Source organism: Gobius niger (assembly GCF_951799975.1).
Source record: "Gobius niger genome assembly, chromosome: 1".
NCBI classification, from domain to species: Eukaryota; Metazoa; Chordata; class Actinopteri; order Gobiiformes; family Gobiidae; genus Gobius; species Gobius niger.
The window spans coordinates 53,083,171-53,105,855 of NC_136852.1; the positions used below are offsets into that span (position 1 = coordinate 53,083,171).

General features: G+C 41.5%; 1 protein-coding gene across 4 annotated transcripts in view; it reads right to left on the reverse strand.

The window, feature by feature from the left end:
- The window catches only part of ncor2 (nuclear receptor corepressor 2), a 70,977-nt gene extending 52,305 nt beyond the window's left edge, over positions 1-18,672 (reverse strand). For 2 of the 4 annotated variants that reach the window (XM_079557346.1, XM_079557345.1), the window contains exons 1-2: positions 18,432-18,672; positions 692-881 (exon numbers count right to left, since the gene is read on the reverse strand). In XM_079557346.1, the coding sequence (XP_079413472.1) occupies positions 692-793 (102 nt within the window). In that variant the 5' untranslated portion in view covers positions 794-881; positions 18,432-18,672. The remainder of the gene's footprint in view (positions 1-691; positions 882-18,431) is intronic. The other 2 variants (XM_079557348.1, XM_079557347.1) reach the window with 1 other exon arrangement.
- Between the last annotated feature and the right edge of the window lie 4,013 nt (positions 18,673-22,685).

The window sequence follows — 22,685 nt, forward strand, 5'->3', positions numbered from 1 at the left end:
TCAGCTGATCAGACGCCTCACACAAACCGCGCAGGACGGACTTTTTGCGCTTTGGATGGACGAGTGGGAGAGCATCCTTAATAATCGTTTGTTCTCGATTAAGTTATTTTTGTGATCGTCTAGTGTAATAATCGAAATTGTAATCGAATTTCGAGTAATTGCACAGCCCTATGATGTTGGACTGTTTATTTGCTAAACTGCAACTTTCATGTAACGGCGAATTTACACCAGGAGCCATCACTAGAAGTGACATATGCAGCGCAGTATACATGCACATTTTCAAAAGTGCAAATTTACACATATGCTACGCTTGTGTTCGAGTGTCTCTGTTCTTCCCCAAATCACCAGTTTATCACATACACCCCACACAGATTTGAACTTCCTTCTAATTTAGGTGCATGCAAAAATATAATGTAATCATGAGAGGTTAAAATGGACAAAAGTCACGTGCGTCTGCTGCTCTTCTGCGCGTAATGCCTCTCGTGTAAAGTCTGTGTTTTTGGCATTTAGCTCGTCTTTGCACCAAGGGCTAATTCTAAATAATAATAATTGTCTTGTTGATTTTAACTGAATTATCTTGTAAAAAACCCATAAATATACGAGTGAGAGAGCTTAATAGTTTTGCCGTATCTCCTACCGTTAACGTAGAGTCGTCCAAATTGAGTGAAAAGTAAATGTAGATGATTCTCACCGTGTGTGCCCGCTGGAGTTGCAGTGGTAGAGTGGAGGGGTTGGGCAGGTGCCTGGTGTCCAGTGTCCTCCGGCTCGGTGGCACAGACTGGTGAGAGGACATGCTGGCCCAGCCGCTTCCTCTACAGACAGGAAGTGGGAGTGGCTTCAGAGCAGGTGCCGTACATTATCGGCAGGTTTTTTTAGCCAAACTGTGGAGGGAAAGACAATAGGTAAGGTGGAGTCAATTTTTCACATCTTAAAGACCAGCGGAGAAACAGCAACAAGAGGCCACAAACTAATTTGTACTGACAATTCAAAGGCAATTATGACAGAAGGCTGTATTAGGAGGGAATCCACTCCAGTGTTAAATCGATATGAGTGAATCAGAAGTTTATTAGAATTTTCCTTTATAGACTGCTTTAAACAACGGCTCTGAGTCAACGACTCTCTGAAAGAGAATCAGAATTTCTGTGCAACTGCTAAAACAAAATAAATGAGGACTTTCCAGGGGCCTCTGGCAAAACACAGCACAGTCTGAGACGGCTCAGGTTTCAGTGGTGCGAGCCATATGGGAGTTTAGCATGAAAATGCATCACAGAGAGTAACCAAGAATACTTTACCATGCATGAAAGGAGGGCAAAAACAGAATGAAAAAGAAGTACTGGGCACATTCTCTTTTTTATGCTGTAGGCATACAGACAGTAATCCACAAATGTAAATGAATTAACCCATATCCACGTCCATAAGTTACTAACTTTCAGAAAAAAAATGTATTAGAACAGAAGACCGATGCATTATTATGATCCAGGTAAAGCCTAAAGTGAAAAAATGAACCAGCGTTTTTATATGGGCTAATAACCATTGGAAACCAGTTTGATGAATGCAATAAAAAATGTGTAATAAATGGGAGCACAACTTAAAAAAGTCTCACAACTCACTCTCTCACTAAAACTGTTCGATGCATTGCTAGCATAGCACTTGAAAATTCCTTTTTGCACATGTTAAAGCAATAATAGCTGACTGGCACAAACAGTATTTTTATTTCCTCTGCCACGACCACAACCTGCCACTTGATATCACAGTTATGCAACGCCCACGTTACGAAAGTACCGTAGTGTAAAGTGTAAACATTTACAGAGAAATCCACCCCAACCCGCGGACTAAAGAAGAACTGGCTGGTGTTGGATATCAAGGACCTGCTAAAACCCTTCTTTTGGCCAGACATCCTTTAGCAGACCATACAATGATGTCATATTCACACTGTCTCGATCCAAAGGAGCAGCAAGACTAAGAATGAGCGATCGTCTTTGATAGAGTGTGTGTGTTCCGGGGGGAAGGGGAAAAACAAGTCTGAGGACCTGGTCAGGACAAAACCTGAATCGAGAGGAGAGCGCCAGCACAATGAGGCAGCTTTGACATGAACTGAGGGGCCTTAAACACATGCGCTGGCACTGCTACAGACACCCACAGGCTACATATGGCCCGCTGCCAACAATCCACAAACTCACTCACCCCTCTCTCTCTCTCTCTCTCTCTCTCCTCCGCAAGCTTATAGGGACGTCTCCAAAAGCAGGCCTCGGCTTCAGGCACTCAGGGCCAATATTTCATTCTCTAGAAGACCCCCACCCTTTCGCTCCATTTTAGGCAGGGCAGTGGAAATACTAGCAGAGCGGTGTACACACAGACGGAGAGCTCAGTGCACGCTAAAGAAGGGGAGCAGGACTTCAAACACCGGCTAAATTTGACTGAAATAAACATTCAACCTCAACCTTCTGTATCTGGTCTAATGCAGCATGTATGTTTGAAACTGTAAGAATTTAGCAAACAGTTCAATACGGTTTGCAATTTGCTTTTAAACCTTGGGCAAGTAGATGAAAATAATCAAACCCAGCGATTAATACGGATCGTGCTTTAATTATAAAGTACATCCAGGAGTCGTTTTGCTGGTTCACACACTTCTCTTTCATATGATTATAAAACAAACTCAAAACATAGCTTCTGATGTCATTTAAGTCTTTGAAAGTTGGCTAATAAACTTGCACATGCCACTGCAGCAAGAATTACAACCTAGAAGAAGAAAGTAAAGCGTACTTTAGGAAGTGGGGGGTGGTTTTCTGAAAACATAAAGGTTGACAGTTCAGAGTCAACAGTCACTGTATAATTCCTGGGCCAGACCCTTTAGTTCACCACCTGTGTGAACACAGTGCACATTGATTTGTAGTGTTAGGAGAGGATGTTGATGTCGATGAGCTGTCACGTCTCAGGGCAGCTGTGGTTACAGTAGTAGCTTTCTCTCCAGAGTGCGAAGTGAATATCATGAATAATGGCCTAATATAGAGCTTTGAAAGGCATGTCATAGTAAACAGAACTCTGCGCAGACAAAACTGATTCATAAAGTCCAATGTAAATCCAAGTCGAGACCACACTGGATATAAAAAGCAAACACTGACATGACCTCCCTATCTACAGTCGATGTCAGATCATGATTTAAATTTGAGAGGCTGTGTTCATTTTGAAAGTTTGATGACAGTTCCTCTGAAGCAGATGTGAAAAGGGCAGATGAGTAAACTTTGGCAATAGAAGAGTATAAAGTCGGACCAGAGGGAGGGAGCGGGGCTGCTAGGACTCAGGGCCGAGGAATGTGGCACCCTGTCAGCTCTCATAAGGATTTATCTCCCCAGGGCCTCATTATCCAAGGGCCCGGGACAAGGAGGGCCGAGTACCCAACTGCACACATACACAAAACACGGGGATATTTCACTCTTAATGGCTCAGTTCCTACATCACAGCAGGGTCGGACCCCAAAGTAACGTCTTGAGACAGAACTGGTGTAGTTATCAAGTATTTGGCATCAATACCTGATCCAGTATTGGGGTCACTGTGACTGCAGCCCTTGTACATCATGTTTCAAGCATATTCTCATGCACCATAACAAACAAGTCTTAATTTTAATTTAAAAAGCTTCTCGTTCATTTTTTTTCATCAAGTTCTATAGTAGGTCAATAATGTTGGTAATCAGGCTATTCATAGAGAACAACTTGAGCAAAAGTCTCAACATTTAACATCATCGAGGTTTCTCCTTCAAACTTAAATACAGCTAACCCAATAACTATTATATTGAGAAAAATGAATTAGCTTTTTACGTGCTGTAACTTCATGGGCGCTCATGACACTTGATGGGTCTGTTACAAGATAACGACTTTAAAGACCTGATGCAAAGCCCGGTCGTCAGTGTCATCAACTAATGTTATTACAGTCCAAGATAAGAACATTTTATGAGCAATACTCTGCAGTTCCAAGTAGGTCGTTTCTCACAATATGTAGATTTTGGTTTGAAAAAATTGCAGAGACGCCTATGCCAGTCAGCCACGTCTCACATGTGCAGGGCTTTGGGCATTTCTTGATTTCAACATTTGACTATGCAAACGCATGGGGCATGTGGCAAGAAATATACTAATATTTGTTTTCTTCCTCACAGAGATCAATCTCAATTTAAAAATAATCTCACAATAATAAAAAATGGCTTGTAATTTTCTCAAAGCGCCACACTGTAGTCATTACGTTGACCACCACAAACCACTCGCTCTCAGAATCAGAATCGTTTTTAATGCCATTGTTTGTAAACAGGTTCACAAACTAGGATTTGTTCTCAGAGTTGAGATAAAATAAGCTATAAAACTTTAAACTATAAGGCTTTAGAGGCATGCATTAAACATATTAAAATAAATAAGATGGAAAAAAATAAGAAGTAAAATATGGGTAAATGACAACAATTGACATAGAACAACAACAGGATTGGATGTATATATTGTGTAGGTGTATAAAGTGATAAAGGGATATAAAGTATGTATATCCAGATTACAGTCTGCACTGGGTTATTAGGTCTCTTTATCGTTAATGAGTCTGACGGCGGTGGGGAAAAAACTGTTCACGTGGTGGGATCTATGGGTCTTGATAGACTGTAGCCTCCTGCCTGAGGAGAGGGGGGTGAATAGTCCGTGTCCAGGGTGAGAAGGGTCAGCAGTGATCTGGCCTATTGTACAGGTTTTTAGTGAGAGGGGACCCCAGAGTATCCGACAGAAAGGCCCCATCCGGCCGGGGATTGAACCCGGGACCTTCTAGCTGTGAAGCACGAGTGGTAACCACATCTAGAACTAGATCTCACTCCAAAACCAATTCACACAAAAGCTTACAATGTAACCGCTAAGCATTATCTCAATGACCACAAACCGCTTTAATGATAAAAAGAGAAAACTTTGGAAAATATTCATGAGGTGTCGTGGAAGATTAGAAAATAAGTGCAGCGCCTGTATGCTGTAACAACAGTAAAAAATGGAAGAGATATTGAGCTGAAAATAACTCAAAATGTTTCTCTTTGAGCAGATGAGAAATCCAGCCGCAGCTCGTCTGTTGCATCAGCTCCAGCTCAGAGCCCCAGGCTGTTTTACACCAACAATAGTTTGTTCAAAGTTTAAGATCTGAGAAGACTTCCTTTTGGCGCAGCAGATTTTTACAGGCAACAAAAGCACCTATACACACAATCACATGCGTATTCAGCCTAAATCTATTAAAAATACTGAATACAAACAGCGGTGCAGCCGGTAGTCTGGTGGTAAATGCTGCAGCCATGTACACAGAATACTGTCCCACCCTCAGCATCCCAGCACCAACAAATGACTGTGTCTCCCTGCACTTCACTCCCTTTCACCCTGTGCTGTCCTATCAAATACACTAGGGAGACTAGCTGCAGACAATATTTCATGCAGTTGCAACAGTGTTTCCAAAAGGCTACATTGTGAAGAAAAAAATAAATCCAAGCCACCTTGGTGTCCCAAGGTGCTGAAAATTGTATTTCGCAGCTTTGTCGAGGGTTCAGAATGATGAAAGAATCCATCTATGACCAACAAGCAGTTCTATGAAGGGTGTTCCGAAAAAGGCAGAGTTGTCAGTCAAACGTCTCACACATCACAATAAGTAATAAACAAATAACTTGATACTCAATACAGATTTCGAGACAGTCCCTTGTCTTTTACCATCTGCATAGTATTGTCCTAATTGCAAAGAATTTATACCGCAATATTCAAAAATATAAGACAGATTTGCAATACCTGTTTACTCGGGTTAGGTGGTCAATATCAACGCCATTTAGAACAATTTCAGGAGAAAAGCATTTTTTAATTACATTTGAGACGAAAACTGACAGGAGAAGAGAGCACATTTTCTGACCAATGATGAAACTCGTCCCTAATGAGTAGGTATAACAGATGAATCCACCAGTATCCATTGTGTGGTTGTAAATAGTCAGGTAGGCGCCCCTCCCTCCAGATGTGGCGGCACAGATGGACAAATGCTCCAGAGTGAACCAGTGAGATTGGATTTCCTGCTCGCCTCAGCACCGACTGTGTGTGAAATGACATAAGAGCACCCCTCCCACGCTCCCCTGTCTGACTGTGGACTGCTTCAGCCAATAATCTCAAATACTCTCAGTCTCCTTGGAGGCACCTGCACCATCAAAACACTGCACACCTGGACACCAGAGACAGCAGAGCTGCCATCCAAATATTATATGAAGCAAATCTGTGTTCAGTATTCCAGTCTGTGATGGACAAATTGAACATCAGACACGAGCAACATTACGTAAATTTCCTTATATTCACCTCCAATTATCAATAACATTATAACAACAAACTTAAAGACCGAATGTGATCAGCCTACAACAGTCAGACTGATCATCACTAGAGCATAGATTACAATTTTATTTGACACATTTGTGCTTCTTCATCATCATGATAAAAAATGGTCAAAAATAATTTAAAAATTATATATATTTTTTTAAATGATATTTATCAGGGCTGACCACTCCAGGTGGACCGTGTGGTCATTGGACGTTCAGAGATATGAGAGGTTCTGATATGGTTCCTGCGGATCAGAGATGTTAATGTTGGCAAGTCTATTAAAACTGAACCAGTTTACAAACTTATTTGGACTCGCAACTACTCAAATATGCCAATTCATTTGGAAGCTTTTGGTAGAAGTGTGGCATATTATTCTGAAGTATATAGGCTATTATTCTAAATAGTCGATATAAGTTTAATCTATCAGGGTTCCTGCACAGTTTGCAATGAGAAATGTAAGGCCTTTTTAAGACCTACAACGATACTAGGGCTGGGACGATTCACTTTTGTCACGATCAGATACGTATCACGATACTCAGGAGCCGATCCGATACGTATTGCGATACAGTAAGTAAATATGATTTGTAATGTTTACCTAAAAATTTGTGAAAAAGAAAATTGTTATGAAGCCAATGCCATTTGACAGATTTTGAAGTGTTAAAGGAATAGGCCACCGTTTTTACATACTAAGATATGTTCTTAGCTCACTTTAGTCGAGTTAATATATCCCCGTCTGGTCTTTGTCCGCGCGCTCTGTCACGCAAACGGAGCACATACGCAGCCTCTCCCACATGTCACATAGCTCCGAAAAAGCTCACGATAGAAGCTACCAAGCTCTTCCACGTGTTCCCTATTTAAATAAAGTTACGTGAAGTGTTTTCATGCGAAGTATATTTACCCAGAAATGTAGCATGTCGATTTTATAAGCAAATAAAAAGGGGAACTATATTGTGAGGCATAATGATACGAGGAGCACAGCGTCCGCGTAGTAACTCCTAAAGACTTCCCCCGCTCACTTCCGTCAATAACCTTTAGGAGTTACTGCGCTGACGTTTTACTCCTCGTATCATTACGCCTCACAATATAGTCCCCCTTTTTATTTGCTTATAAAATCGACATGCTACATTTCTGGGTAAATATACTTCGCATGAAAACACTTCACGTAACTTTATTTAAATAGGGAACACGTGGAAGAGCTTGGTAGCTTCTATCGTGAGCTTTTTCGGAGCTATGTGACATGTGGGAGAGGCTGCGTATCTGCCCCGTTTGCGTGACAGAGCGCACGGACAAAAACCAGACGGGCATATATTAACACGTCTAAAGTGAGGTAAGAACATATCTTAGTATGTAAAAACGGTGGCCTATTCCTTTAAGATCAAAAAGTGCATGAACACAAAATGTAACAAAGAGCTGTTACTGGAAAATAAATGAGTTTATGATAAAAATGCCTCCAAACACAAGTATTGAAAGTATTGCAATACTAAGAAAAAGTATCGATACATGGTATTGTAGCACAAACTATTGCGATCCAAGCCCTATTAGATACTATTCTATCTGAAAAACAATAATTATTCTAAATGAACAGGCAACAAGTTCACTTCATGCAGTGTTCTCTACGGAATTAAACAAGAAAGTGGCGCAGATGATAGAGCGGGTTGTCTCATGGGTCGTCTCATGGGTCGTCTCATGATCGGAAGGTCAGGGGTTCGAATCCCACCTCCTGAAAGTGCACACTGTCGTTGTGTCCTTGGGCAAGACACTTCACCCACATTGCCCCCGGTGTCTGTGTACATTGGTGTATGAATGAGAGTATGAATGGGTGAGTGGATCTTTGCTGTAAAGCGCTTTGAGTGCCTAATATAGGTGGAAAAGCGCTATATAAGTTGAGACCATTTACCATTCACCATTTACCACGAAAGAATCCAGTGCATCAGACTCTCATGAATTAGCGACTGAGACAATTGTCTTTAACACCAGTTTGTCTCATGGCACGCACCGAGTTCACTAGGCTATCACTCCAGTTCACTCAAGTTAAAGCAATCTTTGTCAGAACGGTACCACTCTGGTGCAAAGGAAACGCAAAACAAGTCTGTGTCGCTGCAGAGCATCACCAAACACCACCGCACTTCACTTTGCGCCTCCCCCGTCCCTCGCTCAGAGCGCTCAAACTGTCCTGTGCAAAATGGGGACAGACACACAAACCACGCAACCTTTTTTTACAATCGGAATAACTTCTGTAAGCGAGCTGCATTATAACCCACATTTTCAGCAAATTTAAGACTTTTTAAGGCATTATTATTAAGGCCCCGTGGGAACCCTGTGTATATTTAAAAATCAAAAATGCAATAATATTTTTACCCATATATCTTTTTTTTACACTATATTCTGATGTACAGAACCTGATTTGGAATTTCACATTATGTACCAACCCCGTCTCTGTCCACTCTGTGATGAAACTGAAGCCACTAGAACCACAGTTCCAAAACAAAATGAAAGCCTACCAAGTTTAGTGTTGAATCAATATATTTATCAAGCGTATGTTCATTACAAAAAAGTTTGAGTTCATTAATCATAGTATCTACGCTTTCTGTTAAAAGAATTCCCGCAAACCACTGCTTTTTCACCATGTATGTTTTGCATGTTGTCTGCCCATAAAGACGTAAATACAGCATCCGTATCGGTCCAGTAACACATCGAAATACGCTGTAATACTTGATTCGTGCCCAGGCGAGCATATATATTGCAAACAACTGCACAAGAGAGTCATGCACATTAAACCTCAGATGTAATGAAACTGCTCTTTGGATGTGCATTCTCCACATGAAACACGGAGAGGTGGACTTTATGCTTGAGATGCTTCTGGAATATTGCAGTGATGTCGTCAGTGAGACACAAATGCACCGACACGAGGTGGAGCAGGTTATTTTCACAGTGGATCTGTGCTTCCCAGCATGTCAGTTGCTGCTCGCAGTCGAGTCAAAGCAGAGGATTTTGCAGTAAAAAGCCATAATGAGGTCGGCATACAGCTGTGAGGTAATCCTTTCAGAAAAGTTGCAGGCAGGTGTATTGTTTACAGGCCTTCGAAACACCTGCTGTATATGGATGATGTGTGTGTTTAATATAATATTGTGTTCGGGCCTGAGTCTTTAAACTACTTTTACGTAATGTAAATTAGGGCCACTCAATATTGAAGTAACTTGCGATAACGCTGTGCAATATCGTGATAATATTATTGCGATATTGCACTAAACCCTTTCATATGGTGGTAACATTTACATTAAAGCCCTTTGGCACTTTGTAAATAAGGAAATCCAACCCAGGCTAAATGTACAGTTGAGTTTAGGTGAAGCTGTAGATTTTGTAGAAAGTCCTGTGAACTTAGCCTTAAATGCTGATTTTGGCTCCTCCTGTTTTATACAGAACACAGACAGAGAACACCCAAGGGAAAGTGAAATAATGGTCGCCTACATCAATCTAATCATAGTATATTACATACTCAAACTCAAACACGACGATACATACAGTATATGCAGCCCTAATGTAAATAGTATAAAATGTCAGGTCACATGAGTTTGACTTCATACAAAGCAAAACAACAAAACACATTTCAAATAACTCTGCCTCAGCCGCTGGTGTTCACTGTAACCTTTCACTCACAGAGACGGCAGATAACATCAAAGGAAATCAGCCACCTGACACACAATATTTTTCTTGGAATAAAATCAACAGTTCCGGCTTCTTAGAATAGAACCGCACACCACCATTCAATGGCACACTTGTTTGCTAGGAAGGGGGTTTGACGGTTGCAGATTATACAAAGCACTGTCATGAAGGCTGTTCGTCTGACTCTAACTTAACCGCAAAAAAGGGGTTGTGCGTGCCAGGTGTAAAATAGTAACAGAAGTGTCAGAACTTTTGCTTCCGGTGAATCGCAAATGGTTTACAATGTGATGTGTTAAAGTTGTTAAAAAAAATAAACATTCTAGATCTGCAGTACTCCGCTGGGAAAAGAATAATAAAACAATATATTTGTAGAGTCTTGTGCACCGAATTGACCACACAGTGTGAACAGTGTAACGTTTTATTAAAGAGTCCAATCTCATTAAACTGCATCTTCAGACCAGAAGAAAGTGCCCAGAGATTCCCTTGTAAAGTCCTCTCCACCTGATCCTGAGCTGTGGTCTCAGAATGAAGCGTCCGGTCTTTTGGTCTGACCTACTTGTTCTTACTGCTCCTTAATTATTCAGCAGCTTTGAAATGTTCCTGTGTAAATGCGGCGTGCAACCCGAGTGTGTCAGCGGGGCCTCATGACAGGAGCCTCACAGGGCTTCAATTTATGGATGAGAGGACTCCAGTAAGAGTGAGTACAGTGCAGGAATGGACACCGTCAGATCTAGCATCACAATACACTACATATTACACCAAAGGATAAAAAAAAGCACAGCGTTGAGGAATGATCTTTGAAGCCTACCTCAACGAGCTTCTACGTGTGGGACGCTTTTCTGCTAGCTTTGTCATTTATGTCTAATATTAAAGAAATCTTTTTTTACTTAAATTGCATGCCTTAAAGGGCTGGGAAGATACACTTTCGTCACAATCCGATACATCACGATACTCAGGGGCCGATCAGATACATATTGCAATAAGATAAGATAAGATAAGATGATACTTTATTGATCTCACAGATGGAGAAATTGCATTCGATGAGAGAGCATCCGGCAGCAGCACCCATTCAGTTCGCACCACTCTTTTTCCACTCTTTTTTTTCTTTGGTGAAAGATCGTTGTGTCGCGGCCGCCATCTTCACTGTTTTGGTCACAGGAGGAGCACTGGTTGATGGGAAATCCGTAGACGATGACCACGGCGGTGGAGCTCTTGCGCTTGGCCCTGATGTTCTTGGCCACACAGGTGTAGTTGGCCGTGTGGGACAGACGCGCCTGCTTGATGATCAGGTTGTGTCCACGGTGATGTAGAAGTTCCTGTCCTCGGCCGGGTCGATGATCTCGTTGTCCTTCAGCCACTCCACCCGCATGACCTTGGAGGATGGAGAAACTGTAGCTGTAGCCTCTGTCTCCTCTGATCATTTGAAACGGTGCACCGCCTCCTGGGCTTGTCCCCGTCTCAGAGCGTGGTGTCCTGCACTGGTCAGCTCCACCTCGTCCTTGCTCTTCCTCCTGCACAGCTCCCTCCACAGTCTATCACCATCTCCTCGTTGGTCCCTTTTGTTGTTTCCTGTAGCTCCTCGTGACGCCTCCTCCGTGCTGCAGGTGTGGGGGCTCTTGGTGCCTCTTCACTGTTCAGTGTCTCAGAAGAAGACACTACAGTAAGTAATTATAATAAGAAATATGCTTACTTTAAAATGTGTAAAAAGAAGACATAGTGTGTGTCCAAAGTTTATAAACCAAATGCCATTTGACACTTATTGAAGTGTTAAAGCAGAACTAAGTAACTCACGCCGCTAGAGGCCATAAGCACCACTGCAGGTGTTGTAGTTTTTTTACTGATTAAATGATTAATTGATCAATTACGCAATGGAGATAATTTTTTCACTCAAACTTGGCTGTAAATATAATATATAAGTGGCGCTAGCCCACAGTTAGCTTTGCCCGTTAGCCTGCTAGCTTCTTCTTCATTATTCCATTAGTGTGTATTGGGCCTCCGACCCGTAGGCAGCGAAGTTACAATTGTGGTTTTCTGGCCAGAGACACCAGGGGGAGATGAAAGACCCCCCAATAATCCTATCAACACTTGTATTACCCCCAGAGGGACTGCGGAAAGGATTCATTAAGGTAAACAAGTTACTTAGTACTGCTTTAAGATTGAAAAGTGCATTAACACAAAATGCAACAAAGTGCTGTGTAACCGGTACTGGATAACACACATTGAAAGTATTGGGATACTTGATGACGTATGGAAACTTACTGATGATGACTTAATGATGCTTGCTTTTATTATGACGCCTTCCTTGAAATTGGGCATTAGCCGATGTGAATGTACAGCACAAGTCAGGACAGGAGCCCGGCCCTCTTATAACCTGCAATTACACTCACTTGTCGTACTTTTTACTTTTGTGTTGTACGATCATCCGCCTTGAGCCTTTGGCCCCAGAGCCGCAGCAGCAAACATGCGAAGCGCCAGATAAATACGACGCCACACGCACCGAGTAACGACCCCTAACATGCTGTCATCACTGTTGCGTAACGGGGCTGGAGTGAATCACAGAGCCAGTCCTAATCTGCGCAAATCCGCCGTTTGCCTCTCGTTCAGTAACCCTTAAATATGGGTTACCAACTGTTGTTTGGCAAATCTATTTTAGAGCCAGCCACAGCAAATTAGAAAGCACATCCAAATATTTGGTCTTTTTAAGCACTTGTCTCATCATTTGTCACAACATTGGCCTTACAGCAGAATACTAATGAAGCTTCGTAGTGACAACATTGAGAATATTTTAATGAGTTCAGAAATAGCCTAAGGAATTCAAATCAGAGTCCCAGTTCCTAATTTCACATAAATGAGAGGTCTAAGCCAAAAATACAAGGAAACACTGTATAATTATGCATCATTTTGCTACTGCAGTGCCAGGCAGGAGACATTTATGGAAACAACTGTATCTTCATCTTGCAATTCTTTTTTAGTTGAATTCAGTGGAATTTGTGCCTGGATATATGGATATTAAATGTTGTGTCGTTTGGTCTTGGTCCAATTCTATTTTATATGTGATTAACACAAAACAAAATATGCAAAAAGTGAGAATTCATTTATAAAGCAAATAAAAAAAGAAAACAATGTCAATGTTTTCTTTATCTATATTCTCTCAAGTCATCCTGTCACAAAGCTCAAGCTTTATAAAGTACTACAAGGCCTCATCTCCGCTCCAGACGCTCAGTGACTCCACACATAAAACTGTCCAGATGCAGTCCAGTGTGAGTAAGCAACAGTGGACAGCTGCTGTTACTCATTCACTCACTGGCTCCCATTTCTGCTGAAGTGCTTCAGTAGAGCAACTGCAAACAAAACTAGCAACTGTGGAGTAGGTTCATACTGGTCTTTCCAGGAACCTACAGGCATTTCATGTGACTACTGAAAAACACAGAGATCCCACTTCAGAGAGTAAAGAATTGTTGATGTTATTCAATACCTGGGTCCTGGATCTGTTTTCTAAGAAAAAAAACAATATTACAAGGAGTAATCCATGAAACTACACTGAATGAAGTACATGATAAAAAAATACCAAGGGCACAATGTCCAAAATTCATTCTAAAAGCCTGTATAAAGCATAACTCAAGACCTTCAACATGATGAGAAGCATGCAGATGTATCTTAAAGTTAAGTAATACGATGAACCATAAAAATAAAGTTTGTATTTTGACGCCCGTCATCAAAAAAAACAAAAAACATATCTGGGCCCTATTCCCTATTCACATAATCACAGCCAATATAAACACTTGTATTGATTTTGCTATTGACAAATAAATGGGGTTGCATGCTATTTGCACAGAGCACATCATCATATAAAATCGATCGTGAATAAGAGACCTTATTGATGATAAGGAAGCTCAATGGAGTCATTGCATGAACCTGGACCATAACAATATGATGGCATTGCAAAGATGAAAATGTATAAGTACATGTATAAGTAATGGAGCAGACTAACCTGACAAAAGCTATATATATATATATACCAGTGCAGTTAGCATTAGAGTAATGTCAATCTGGAATGGCTCCAGTTTGCCTTGTTGTTAAGCATTGCAAGTAAAGTACTTGTTTGTAAAAGCACAACGAGACATTGCAATAATGCCACAATCCACTATCAGCTTGAGCTTTTCAAGATGGATTTTCATGCGACTGAAAATTCAGGTCTTGTGATAATCCTGCTTGCAGCGCTAGGTAAAACGGGAGCACTCTTTCCTTAGCAAAGAAATCAATGCAACTTGGCACACAAATACAATTGGAAGCTAATTTTGCTCAAGTGTGGCAAAGTTCTACTGAAATCTGAATCTAATATATTATGATTTTTCTTGTCTTTGGAGCCCCCGTTTTCCACACTGAGTGTTTTGATGACAGTCCAGATTAAGTGTGGTAACTCTTCACAGATGGCCACATTAGTTTTGGCAGTGACACTGCCTTATATTATAACTGTTTGTTTTTACTTTTCTCACACACAGCTCAAGGACCAGGAGCCCTGTGTTTCATAACAATTGTATTTCATAATGAGAGCAGTGAAATGTTTCCCTGAGGCGCAGATTATCATTGCCTTCAGTATCAGGGGGAGATATCTCCACACTCTCCTTCAGCTCTACTCCATCCAGAGCCGCACTGACACTGCTCATAACTCAGTGCAGTCAAAAGCTTCAATGCTTAAACAGGGTAAGCGACCAAAAGACAACTGTTACCGATACAACAGCGTTATTTGACTCATGGCATTTTACCATGTACAAGCACTAGTTATTATCAGCCCTATCAATTATCCTACTTCAAGGTATTTCAAAAAGCACGAGAGTGTTTTTTAAGAACCAAAAATCACCCAATTCAAGCGAGGTCTAAAAGTCTGCCAAATGAGAGCTTAACAAGTACCCATAAACTCAGCATCACCTTTAACAAAATGTGTTAAGACACAGTGAAACGCTGGAATTCCTTGAAAGCTTAGTATGTTTTCCCTCCAAATTCAATAACATCCAGCTTTTTGAAGTCATGTTAGCTAACTCACCACATCAAATTGCTCTAAAACGGAGAAGCACCTCGTCTCACAATAATTTACACATAAAGACTGCCAACATAACAACGCAGTGAATCATGTCACTCAGCATCCATTTCCGTCAGGGACAAATGTCACAAATTACTACTGCACAAAATATTACGGCTGCTATTAAATACCATTAAGGTGTGCATTTAGAGCAGTAAATCAACACTGGTATCTTCAAATTAGTTACAGTAAAAACAGCACTGTTTGTCCAAAACAATTCAAAAACGAAAAGAGAAAATCTTAGAAAATCGACATTTATGTGACCAATTAATTTAAACAACTTCATTCATCAAGCTTCAGAGTCAATTTTAAAGGTGCTATATCATGTAAAATCAACTTTTTAACCATGTTGTAACCATAGACATAATAATAATAGACTCCGTCTCCTCACTCCTCTCCGTTTACCACAATGACCACGTTTGAAAGGGAAAGTGATTTACAGACTCCTCCTCCCCAGCTCTGACAGGGCATGTTCCTAAAAAGGGCATAAGGGCAGGATCATCACTGTAGACTCAGCCCTCGCGTAAAGTGTAGTTCGATCGTAACCACGCTCGCACCATTAGCGCTAATGCTAACGGCCTGTCAATCAAAGTCAGGCCCTCATTGATCAACGAGATTTCTAAAATGTTTCGTACAAAAACCAGCCCAGTTTCTTTATTTGTAACTAACCCAGCGTTATCACAGGAGCAATATCTAGCTGTAGAAAGTTCAAAAAAAATTAGAAACCAAGCTTTAAAGTTGCCTATGGAGGCACTGCAGCAATGGCGGGCAATAGCGGCCCCTAAGCATCGCGGTCATTAAGCAGTGCAACCAGCGGCCATTGGTTGTAACGCCATTTCCTTATCAAAAACACCCCCAGAGGTTTTTGGTTTTATTCATGCATGTCTGAGTAACACTCCTGAATCTTGCGCTCTGAGCAGCCTCTCTTGGGAAAGGAAAGGCTTTGACCATCTTACGTAATATTGTGAAACCCTCCCCTTGTCTGTAATGTAATGCAGAATGTAATGTAATGTGCTACTTGCCTTATGGCCTGATTTTAATTTGTAAAACAGCTTTTTCATAAGCACCCAAACAAAGTTGTGAAGAAGGGGGCTCCTTTCTAACCTACTCTGTAAAGGGACAACACCTCCTCACCACTTTCTTAATGTCTCGGCGAAAATGCGCGTTTGCCTGCGAGAGGTACAGGACTTTATTCAACCTTCCCAAAGAAGAGTCCAATCGCCAGAAATGGTTGGAATTTCTCTCCAGGCTCCTGCGACCAACCAGCCAGAATATGTTTGTCTGTGACCGTCACTTCACTGATGGCTGCTTGGTGAACCTTGGTCAGTACCAAAGTGGATTGTCCGAGAGATTAACTCTTATAACCGATGCAATTTCCACAATAAAAACATCCTATTGAGAGGCGAGGCCAGAGCAGTAATTAAATAAAAACGCGTGTTAGAGTGTGTGTCAGCCATTTATGAAGCTGTGTTGCGTATGTGCACGCCTTATAACTTCACTTATTGCTGCGACAATTAATATTTCTACTACTGCTCAGTCGGAGAGAAGTGGAGTTAACGGAATCCAAGCGTCTTCGTCTTCCGGGTTGGAAAAATACCCCCAGAAAATACTTATATTTCTCATAAACTCAATTGTTTTATTGTGATGTACTGGTTGCACTGACTTACTGAATTGTTTTATATGAATGGTTGTACTGTAGGAGTGACAGCTGCGGGCAATGAGCCCAAGACAAATTTCCTCATTGAGGACAATAAAGTTTATCCATCCATCCATCCATAAAAAGATGTACTCCATAGTGGTACAGGTATATAACACAATTGCCTATAGTTTACTTTGGAATGGCTAAAATTGCATGATATAGGCCCTTTAAAGGAATTATGAAATCACTATTTTGCTGAAAAGCCTTATGAAAACACATACTTCTGTTTTATTTCTACCAGCCAAATGATATCACACAAGCAAAATGCTCCAAAACATCGTGTAAAATGACTAGGCTAGCTGCTTAATAGTAAACCAACTTTGTAAACAGACCGGGGTGCAGGAGGCTAAAGTAAACATTTGTCTATGAGTGAGCTGGAATGACAACAATGACCTCAAAGACCCTTTACCGGTGATAAATAGGGTGTAGGGTGAACGCATAAAGGATAAGATGACTTTTACATATACATAATAAATTGGACAGATTGGTGCTTATTGATCATGAGTATAATCGAGCACCTTTATTCACACACAGACCAGATTGTTTACAAATTGATATGGTTGACACACCAGTATATGCAATGACACCCAAAGATACACTCACACAGTTTACTTAAATCCAAACTATGTCATTCAAAACATCGTAGTGCAGCAAGAAATTACGCCTTTGTGCATAGGTAGGCTGCTATGGCATTCATGAACATAAATCACACTAGAGCAGTGTCAGCAAAGCAGACTGTAACAGACATGGGTGGGTTTCGTGTGCTTTGATTTATCTCGAAGTAAAGCTAGCTATGAATAAAATCCACCAGCTTAAAGCAGAAAAAGGAGATGAGGTAGCCCTGTGCTCCGGGTCTGACAGCTAGCCAAGTTAGCAGCCCAGTTAGCGGTTAGCTTAGCCATTTAGCACGTGTTAGTGATTAAAATGATTAACTTACATTGGGCTAACGATAGACTGGTGTGTTGTGAAGTGGTGATCGAAAGTACCAGATGGCTGAAATGTTGTTTGGAGGAAGTTGCATTTCCTCACAGACTGCTACCCTTCGTTACTATGATACATAGCGTTGAAAAGGTCAATACTGCTGTGTTTCCTCAGATTAGCCAGACCCCAAAGTCAGTACCCGATTGGTGTCACTACCAGATTTGTTCCAAACGCGTTCTGCGCATGTGCGTGCCGGTCTGCCATGTCTGTTACGGCTACCCCACTTTGACAAACAACAGTCAATTTTAGTTTGTTGCCTATCGATTTGATATGCCGTTAAATCAATGTGTATTCAATAAAATACGATTGTGTTCGCTTTAAGCCCACGTTGTTCAGTTAAAGCACCCGATCAATATTTGGGATTCAGTCAAAACACGGTATATTTTTCAAGATACTGGAAAGATGTGTGTTCAGGCACATTCAATGAGGCTACACAAACGACCATCCTTGATAGTGACAGGTACTAAAATGCTACTACTGTATGTTGTATTCATATTTAAAGCAGTAAACGATGCTGACGTTGTTTGTCCAAGAGAGCAGCATGCCTGACGCATATCGGGTAGTGACACCCTGTCGTCCAACAACAGAGCCGACAAACCCCCACCCCACCACCCCCCACCCCTAAACAGCGGACAGCCAGCAGCAATGGAGGCTAACTAACCTCAGCGGCGGAGAAACCATTCGGTGGTTGTTATCGTGGAAAAGCTACAATCCAAATGTCCACCAGGTACTCAAAATCCAGCAATAGTCTTCCTACTTCGACTCAGCGGGTTGCCTCAAAATAAATCCACACGAAAGCGTAGTTTTGTTGTTCATCTGTTCGCTTCGCTGCTGTGCCGAGCTTGTTCCTGCAAACACAGTGGTCTGGTGCTACTCTGAGCCGCTGAGGCTGCGAGACCATAGCGGGGCTGAACCGCCTCTCTCTCAATAGGTCCGCATGTCACTCGCCCCTCCTCCTCTCTTACTCAAAGACTGCACATTTCCCACAACACAGTCACTGCATCACTGATGTAGTGATAAAGGGGCTCTTTTATTTAGGAAAATCTGGACGAGCGTATTACAGGGAAAATATAGTCTATTCTAGCACAGTTACATTATGATATGAGGTCCTTTATTATACATTCAGTGGCCTAAACTATAACTTGGGCCATTATAGGTATAGTTCACCGTTTTTCCATACTGAGATATGTTCTTACCAGGGGCGGACTGGCCATATGTCCATTCTGGAAGAGCACAGAAGGGCCACTGGCTCTAGGGCCACCAGTTTTCTCCTTAACCTCTTACCCCCTCCCGCCTTAACCAAGCTTTACCCAAATCTAAAAGCTCAAAAGAAAAGGATCAAAATAGCGACGAAAACGAGGATGAAAACGGAACAAAAATGTGCCAGGAAAAACAACAAGTGTGAAAAAAACGTGGTGAAAACATGACAAAAAGCAGTGAAAAACCAACAACAAACAAACGGACAAAAAACAACACAAAAGTGACAAAAATGTAACTAAAAGACAATGACAAAGCCCCCAAAAAAGTAATGAAAAAACAAGATCATGACAAAAAGTTACAATCACTTTTGTAGGCCTTAGCTTTCAAATGAGGCATTACACTGTTGCTCTCCAGTCGAGGAGCTTTTTTATTTGGGTAAAGCCAGACTGGTTGGTTAAAGCAGGTGGTAAAAGGTTAACATGTGTTTTTGTGCATGTGTGCATTTACGCTAATTTGGGCCAGGCTGGTCAGAGTCCAGGGCCGTTTTTAAGTCTCAGTCCGCTCCTGGTTCTTACCTGAGCTTAGACATGTTGATATGTACCTGTCTGGTCATTGTGCGTGTCCTCCGTCACGACCAAAGATGTTGTTAGCATTTGGCCTCTCCCAATGTATTACTATAGCTCCAAACGGGGGTGAAGTTGGAAGCTACCACGCTCTTCCCCGGGACCAGACAGGTACGTGTCAACTCGTCTAAGCTCAGGTAAGAACATATCACAGTATGCAAGAACTGTGTGCCTTCAGTCACGCAAAAAGATCAAAGATGTTTTTAGCATTGGCCTCTCCCAGTATATTCCTATAGCTCCCAACGGGGTGAAGTTAGAAGCGACCAAGCTAGGGCACGCACAGAGACCAGACAGATACAAATCAACTTGTCTAAGCTCAGGTATAAGAACATATCTCAGAATGGAAAAACGGTGAACTATTCCTTTAATTGTTTCCCAAACTGTCATTTCTTTTTTTTCTTTTTTTTTTATAATCTCTTCAATCTTCTCTCCACCTATTCACTGTTTTAGAACTGCCCAATATTGTAAAACTTGTTGTTAAACCCCAAAGTGTGGGTCCAATTGGTTTGGCTCTGATTTCCTCCGTCGCCTGCGGTCTTTCGGAGCGTCTCGTCAGGTGCTGCTTCTGTTCTTCACCTCTGTGATTCTCCGTGTCCTGCAGTAACTCTTTGTGGTACAGCTGTCTCTCTGTCACAGCCAAATCTGGACTGAGACACTTGATTGAAATCTGCTCAAAGATTGTAGGACAGCCCCTGGATGGACTGTACGAGGCCGCCTACCATAACAACACATAGCGGCTGGCTAAGAACATCACCTCCGACCCCAGCCATGTTCTGAACCCAGAATATGTGCTGTTGCACATATTCTGGGTACCGTGCGGTACCGTGTGCCACCCTTCAATAAGGTCAGATTGAAAAACTCCTTTGTTCATCAGTTCATCCTGAAACTAAATGAGGAACTTAAGTCATAAATCAAAGTGTGTTATGGCGTGTGGACAATTGTTTATAATGTCTTTGTGAATTGTCTCATGTCTTGTCTGTATTTTGTGTTGATACGGAGCAGCTGAACTGTAAAACAAATTTTAGATCTTTGCATCTGACAATAAAGTACTTATCTATCTATCTATCTATCTATCTATCTATCTATCTATCTATCTATCTATCTATCTATCTATCTATCTGTCTGTCTGTCTGTCTGTCTATCTATCTATCTATCTATCTGTCTATCTATCTATCTATCTATCTATCTATCTGTCTGTCTGTCTGTCTATCTATCTATCTATCTATCTGTCTATCTATCTATCTATCTATCTATCTATCTATCTATCTATCTGATGGCACTAGAAAAGTCAAATGTTACAGGCTATTTGGTGTTTTAGAGCTTCTGACTTGAAGGCACTGTATCTGATTTTATCCGAGTAGTGGAACAACATTTGTTTTGCTCTCCTTTTGTATGTCGTAAACCTCAGACGTTTGAAGGGAAAAACCAGCTTAGCCTTAGCCATCCGTAAAGTCCGGTCAATTATCATTTCCCTACATGTACGTCTGGGCTTGATCTCAGTGGCGGCGTTACATCGGTCGACTTTCTACCTATCATTCAGCGAGCGGGGGAGGCAAGTGTTGTAGGTGACGTCAAGCATTTGCGCCACATTTGCTGATTGTAGTTTGGCAATGGCGGCAGATACGAAAGTAAAGTCAATCCGTTCTGGCTCGGCTCACAAATACCAAAAAATTGAAATTGAAGCCTTGGAATGCACAAGGAATGCCCCCAAGAGTTATGATCGCTGCTTCACTCACTCGGGCGCATTACAAACATCACGACCAAACACTAGCAAAAATCAGATCCAATCATTTCAAAGGAGTTCACCCCTCCCATCTGATAACAGAACTCAATTGTGAAGTGCCAGACCCTTGTACGAAATGAGTACGAGGGTATGGTATGGACCAGGCTAGGAAAAACCCTATGCATCTAATTATAAAGCATTTGCATCAATTTCATAAACTTGTAGGTGGGGTTTCTGGCATAGCCTGCCAGTTGTGAAATGTGCCTATAAAGTTGTCCCAGTGAAGAATCGGGGTGCTACAAATGTGTTAGAAATGAGTTTTGACCACAAATGAGTGGTTCCTATTTCATTGTTGTTGTTCCTCTTGTTCATTGTTTCGTTTTTTTTTAAATCAGGTATAGGGCCTTTAGTTTAGCACACTGCCAATTCAGATTTAGTTTGAGATTCAAATGTAAACGTATATGAATAGTACAACTTTTAAGTTTATAACTAACCAGTAAAGGCTAAATAACATAGTCAAGAAAAACGTCCTGCTACAAGGACTCAAGCCAGTGCATGTCTATTGGTGCCTGCCCCAGGCCTGTAAAATTAGATCAAATCAGGTGTAGGGTATATACCTGATTTGCTGAAAACTGCTAATTAAACATTGCGTTAGTTTTAGACAAAAGTAGATTTCGGAAGTGTGTGTATTCATAGCACTAATGTTTTAGGTAAAGTAGCCAAGAAGGAAGTGACTGTGTTATTTAGATGTACATCTGGACTTTCAATGAACAGTAGCATAGATCTACAAAAACATGCTGCAAAGAGAGATCATTTCTCTTCCTTTTGTTCATTTGTTACTGTCTAAACCTCTGAAGTCCCAAACAGGGTCAGAGTGAGCTTCATCTCTCCAGGATGCCTCCATGTGTGCAGCTTGAATCCTGTGGAGAAGTGCAAGCTGTGAATACACTCTGAACATTGAAGGATAGTATCTGCCAGATCATAATAATGCATGCTGGGTCCAGTTGATGGCTCAGCTGAAGCTGGTCTTTTCCAAATGACTTGAAACCTCTGGTAGTCCACCACTTTCCATAACAACCACCCAGACCGCACTTTTACGAGTCACGGATGATGCATGATGTTAAAAGACTGTTTTGAACTTGTGTTTTTCTTTCTGCTTTTGTGATTTGGGAGAGCCCTGGCCATTAGTAACCACCATGTCTGCAATCAGCCGTGGCAGGAAGGAGCGTGTTTATCCGTGGACACACACATGTGTAGAACTAATCTATCCCATCGCTGCTATGCCCAATTTATCAGCTCACAGATAGAGCGCAAATGTTTCGCACTTGTCAGTTTCGATGCCAACAGCTGCATCTCATCTGCAGCAGGA